At 40.5% G+C, this 6,127-nt stretch overlaps 1 protein-coding gene across 1 annotated transcript; it reads left to right on the top strand.

The window, feature by feature from the left end:
- Nucleotides 1-978: 978 nt before the first annotated feature.
- LOC148789548 (uncharacterized) lies at nucleotides 979-4,337 on the top strand. The gene is made up of 3 exons (XM_088883355.1): nucleotides 979-1,303; nucleotides 1,703-2,228; nucleotides 2,921-4,337. Exons 1-3 carry the CDS (start codon nucleotides 979-981, stop codon nucleotides 4,335-4,337), a joined length of 2,268 nt encoding a protein of 755 aa, XP_088739481.1.
- Nucleotides 4,338-6,127: the final 1,790 nt, after the last annotated feature.

The raw sequence follows: 6,127 nt of genomic DNA, 5'->3' as shown, positions 1-6,127 counted from the left end.
TTCTCTAACCTCTCACTAAAAGTGTGTGAGATTTGCACACACTAGACTTCCACCACCAACCCACAACCTGTTCAGCCAATCCGCCACCACCAGCAGACAGCCCTCCGCCAGCTCCGCCGCCGCGCCGCCACCGACCGACCGCTGAAAAATTTTCCAGCGCGTATCTGGCCACGTGCTCCTCCATCGTGTTCGCTGTCCGACCAGCAGTCCGACGCACCTGCGCGTGTCCTGAAAGGAGTTTAGATGCGCCGGCAATCGCTGGTCAAAGCTTCAGAAATCACCCCTTTTTCGCCAACAGTTTCGCCATTACTTCTCTCCAATTTTCCGACCGATTTCTGGTGAATCTCCGGCCAAATCATATACCATTCGACTCTTTTGACAAGGCGATCATTTCCCCTCTACCAATTTGTACTTTAATCGAGCACGAAAGTTGGGCTCATCCGTCGACCACCGTGGACGTTGGCCGTCGATTCTCTACTGCCCGATGAATTAGGGTCGCGCACCACCACCATTGAACTCCTCTCATCGTGGCGAGTCGAACGCAACCTTACCCAACAATTTCCATCAAGTTTCAGTCGAGATCTCAAACGTCCCACTTCATCCGCTCCGTCGCCGCCTTCAATCGGACAGAACTCCTCCACCCGAATGAGACTGAGTCGCGCACCACCATCAACAGATTTCTCTCATTGACGAGAATCTAACAAGACCTTTCCCACCCATTTTCATCAAGGTTTGATCGATTTCTGTTTTTTGACGTTTGCTCCGCCGCCGTCGCCACTATCATCCACTTCGAACCTCCATATCTCTGTCGTCTGGATGAAGCACGATCGCTGACTACCACCGTTGGATTCCTCTTGTCGAGGAGAATCTAACGTGACCCTTTTCAGCCATTTTCGTCAATGTTTGGCCGAGCTCACTACATTGGACTCTGTCGTTTGTCGCACCACCGTATCTCCGCCATCCATCGGCCGTTTCACGATGGAGACCCTCCAGTCTCATTCGAATCGCATGGCGAACACGTTTGTGCACTCCGATGTCGGCATAGTGCATCCATCGGAGCTGCCCTCACCAGCCCTCAACTTGGATGAATTTCCTCCATTCTACAGTTCAGCTCGAACGGCTGCCACTCACCAGCCAAACTTGCATGATTTCCATCCGGCCAAAGCTACTCAACTCCCACCGGTGAATCAGAATCAGGCGCAAAAATCCTTCATGGACACAGTGAACTCGCAATCTACTTCAGCCTCGTTCCCTAAAGTCATTCAGCACTCCTACTTTGTTGGCGCTCCACCGAAAAAATTGGGTGAAAAAATGGAATCCTAAGGTCTCCCGAAAATCTATTTTTCAGCTGCTGAAACAGAAAGACTCTCGGAGCAGTACAAATTTTCCATTGTTGGGAAGTTTTCACATGGCTTCCCTCCCTACCGGAACATGCATCGACTGATCTCAACGCTGAAACTTCAAGGGCCATTCACCGTCACCATGATCACGAACTGACACGTTCTCATCAACTTGAAAAATGAAGCGGATTACACCAAGCTCTGGATCCAAAGATTATGGCATATTGATGGATTCCCCATGAGGACTTTCAAGTGGACCCCATCCTTCCGACCACAACAAGAATCATCCCTTGCACCGGTTTGGATTCGATTCCCCACCTTACCTGCTCATTTATTTCATAAGGATGCTTTATATGCTATAGCAAGCCTTGTTGGTACTCCTCATAAACTTGATGAACCCACTCTGTTTCAATCTCGGCTCACGACGGCTAGAGTATGTGTTGACATGGATCTTGCTTACAAACTGACAGAGGAGATAGTCATTGGAATTGGGAATGAGGAGGTAGTGCAGAAAGTTATTCTTGAAAATCTTCCGAAATATTGCATGCTGTGTAAACACGTTGGTCATGAAGCACAAAATTGCTACACCAAAGGGAATGCTCCAAAGCCTCAACGTTTCTCCCAACAACTAAAAGGAAAGGCAACGGGACAGAAGGAGAAGAGTGTCAATCAAGCTGAAAATGTGATCTTTGAAATTGGAGAACCCAGCAAACGCAAGGAGTACGGTGCTCCCCCTGCTGATATTGAAAGTAAGAACACCTTCCACGCGCTAAATCAAGCGAAGGATGAGGGTGAAGGCGGACGTGCAGTTGAAAATGGCTCGATGGACAGGAATGTAGGCTTAGGTAATACTGGAGACCCTCAAACTAAAGTGACCACAGAGACCAGGTACCACTCTGAACTTTCTAACTCACACTGCACTCATGCGAACACTAATGTGCCCCCGGCCCCACAACCCTGTGTTGTTTTAAATGAATCCCTTAACCCACTACCCCAGTGTCATACTCTTGTTAAAGTTCCTGTCATAATGTTACTATTGAACGCTCATATGATATCTCTGCCTTTAATTTGTGTGATGAGGATGAAGTGAATATTGTTGGACACTGTGAGGGGGTAACTTTGGCGCCTCCTCTCCAATGTCTTGCCCCGTCCCCTAGACCCTCCACTGAACCTTGTAAGTAGGAGCAGTATCACGAGTGCACCCCAATCAAGCCCCTATGGAATTCTACCCCTTATCCGTTGATGACACAGACCCGAAAATTGAACTAGGTGAAATTCGAGAAGAGGATCTTGACCAGCAACTACACAATCCTCTTGGGAAGATGTTGCAACGAGAGGGAAACACACCCGATCCCAGTCCTCAGAAAACACTCAGAGTTATCAAATTTTGACTAGAAGCAAAGTCAAAAGTGGTGACCCACCCCACCTTCAATAATGAACAAAATACTGCTATGGAATATCCGTGGTATCGGGGAATCACACAAACAGAAGCATGTCCATTGGCTAAGTCAGAAACACAAACCAAAGATTCTTGTCATCATAAAACCTAGAGTGTACTTGGATGAAACATTTTTCTGCAGAAGGTTGGGCTTTCACAAAGTAGTGAGCAACGTCAACTCGAAAATTTGGTGCTTCATGGATAATTCGATGAACTGTGACATGTTAACCTCCAGTGAGCAATTCCTCCATCTTCGACTCTCAACAAATTTTCTTCCACACGACCTCACTTGCACTTGGGTTTATGCTAAACACACGCGAGCTGAAAGAAGGAAACTCTGGAATGACATCAGAAATATTGACCTCGGCAATGACCCTTGGCTACTGGGGGGAGATTTCAACATTATCCTTGAAGCTAGCAAAAGGAAAGGAGGAGCGGCCCCTAAAGTCAGGATAATGGAGGACTTTAGCGACATGCTGCTTGACTATGGCCTCCAAGATGCTGGATTTGAAGGGGCACAGTTCACTTGGTCGAGAAATAGACTTTGGCAAACACTTGACAGATTTCTCTACTCCCATACATGGCTCCACTCATTCCCCATCACCCGCATCCAACACCTCACCAGAAATGTCTCTGACCACTGTCCCCTTCTACTCTCGGCATCTGCTGATAATAAGAAGGGTCCAGCACCGTTCCGCTTTCAAAACATGTGGACCAAACACCATGATTTCATAAACTGCTTCACTACATCGTGGCAACACCCTATTCATAGCCAAGGGATGTTCAAATTCCAACAGAAACTCTACCGCCTCAAAGCCGCTCTGAAGACTTGGAATTTTGAAGTATTTGGCAACATTTTTCGAAACATCTGTACAACTGAACAGAAGGCTAAGGAAGCTGAAAAAAGTTTTGATGATGACCCTACAGATGAGAACCTCATCAACATGAATAAAGCTACAACAGAGCTCACTTTTGCTTTATCTGTGGAGGAATGCTATTGGAAACAGAAGACGGCATGTATATGGCTAACTGAAGGGGAAAAGAACACCAAATACTTTCACACTCTAGTCAAGGAAAACAGGAAGCAATCCCACATCCACGCCATCCAGCATAACGGGACCACTCTCACAAAACTGGAGGAGATTAAGGATTCAGTTGTGGATTACTTCAAACGCGTATTCACAGAAGAAGAGGAGGTGTTAGACGACCCTCTTCACTGGGTCCCTCAACTCCTTTCCGAGGAAGATATTCAGCATCTGGGTTGTGTCCCTATATTGGAGGAGATCAAAGCAGTGGTTTTTGACATGTGTCCAGACAGCACGACCGGTCCAGATGGATTCACCTCCCACTTTTATCAGCGCTGCTGGGACATCATTGCAGAAGACTTCATTGGAGCAGTTTTTGACTTCTTCAGCGGAACCCCTCCGCCTAAGAACTTCACAACGGCTACGATTGTCCTTATTCCCAAAACGGAGAACCCAGAAACTTGGAAGGACTTCAGACCAATCAACTTATGCAACGTCTCGGGAAAGATTCTTTCTAAGACAATTCTCCTTTAAAAAAAAAAATCCTAAACTCTAAACCCTAAACATGTGCAAGCTGTGTTATTTTATGTAATTTGTATTAATTTAAGAAAATATGTGTAATTTCTAAAAAAATTTCATTAGTCTGTGTAATTTTATGTAATTTGGTTTAGTTTATAATAATATTCTTTAATATTTAGCAAAAATATAATTTAATTCATAATATAATACATTTGTTAACATTTATTACTTTCAGATCCGACCTTGATGATTAGGTAGCGAGGCTCGAGGAGTGGATGCGGCGAATTGGTACCCCCTGGCTCGATCCTCCAGTGCCCCAACCGCTACCTGATCCCTTAGTACCCGACGACGAAAACGCGGCCAAAGGGAATGTTGATTTAGATTAGATTTTTTTTTTATTTGTAAAAATACAATAAAAAAATAATATTTTATTTGCGCGATTAAATTATTTTTATTTTCTTGTTATATTATATATTTTTTTATATAATATTGCGCATTTAAGAAATTAAAACTACATAGATATAACAAAGAATTCCAAAATTTATTTTTATAAAAAAATAAATATTAAAATAAATTAAATACAACTAAATATTATAAAAAGTATTTTTTTGTCATTGGATTTGTAACGGCTTTTGGAATATGTATAACTGTTATGTAATCATGTCATTACAAAAATAAGATAGTTATCAAGTTTTTTGTAATTGAACTACTATTGTAATGGTCTCTCATGGCTGTTACAATACAACAACCGGTACAAATTGTACGACTTTTAAGCAAGGTGTTACAAAGATTTCTTATTGCCTAAAAAAGTCAAGTAGAGGGTATCGTTACAACGGTCATTATAAATTAATTTTTTTTTAAATTATTAATTTGACCGTTAAAATAAACTGTTACTATAAAATAATTTTTTTATAGTGTAACTTGTAATCCATTTTCTGTAAAAATGTATAGCTAGCCCAATTATAACTAAAGTAGATCTGTGGATTCATTCATTTTTAATATGTTCAATTGACAAATTGTAATTGAATCAATAAACTTATGGTTGGAGGGACTATCAATAAATATAACACCCAAATTGCAGTAATTATTTGAGTTTATATATTAATAAATTAGTCGTTGCTGCACGCGCTTCCCACAAGTATAAAAAAAGTTATGATATAAGATTAAGAGATTTTTTTTAGTGAAAACAAAAATCACGGCGTGAGAGCGAGAAAGAAAAAAGTTTGTTAGAGGAAAGAAACGTGAGGAAATAGAGAAAAAATACATTATGATTGTTAGTTTAATAAAAATTATTATAAGAAAAAAATATGGAGAAGTTTGATGTGAGAGAAATAATGGAGTAGTGGGTGAGAGAAAAAAAATTATAATTATGAAATTATTATAAAAATTAAACTTACTATTCTAATAAATTTTTTTTAGAGAAAAAAAGTGAATTTAAGGGTAAATTTGGCATGACAAAGGGTTTCTTTTGTTTTTTTATAATAAGATAGATGAACAAATTTTGTAAACTCATGAAAACTTATATATTGCTGTTAAAAATGAATGCTTATTATTTACTGTAAATAAATTTAGTCCTGATTTAATTATAGTACCACATGGCTAAAATAGTTCACTATTTTTGTTATGTATCTTAAAAAATTCTATTTTATTCTTAACCAAAAAAATTTAATATATTCATTTTATCATCATTTTCGCGATTTTTGTAATTCCTCTTACTCACTCGGAAAAATTTGAATTTGAATTTCATAATTTTATTATTTGAATATATTAATTAATATTTTGTAATTATTATTCGACCATTTTTC

Source organism: Sesamum indicum, linkage group LG1 (assembly GCF_026168435.1).
Source record: "Sesamum indicum cultivar Baizhima isolate 11 linkage group LG1, ASM2616843v1, whole genome shotgun sequence".
NCBI classification, from domain to species: Eukaryota; Viridiplantae; Streptophyta; class Magnoliopsida; order Lamiales; family Pedaliaceae; genus Sesamum; species Sesamum indicum.
The sequence above is the reverse complement of the archived record's forward strand: the minus strand, read 5'-3'. Positions and strand labels throughout refer to the sequence as shown.

Coding starts and splice junctions, on each gene's coding strand:
- LOC148789548 (XM_088883355.1), top strand. CDS start 979: ATGGAGACCCTCCAGTCTCATTCGAATCGCATGGCGAACACGTTTGTG. Junction 1,304..1,702: donor CGCTCCACCGAAAAAATTGG/GTGAAAAAATGG, acceptor TATATGCTATAG/CAAGCCTTGTTGGTACTCCT. Junction 2,229..2,920: donor AAAGTGACCACAGAGACCAG/GTACCACTCTGA, acceptor ATTTTTCTGCAG/AAGGTTGGGCTTTCACAAAG.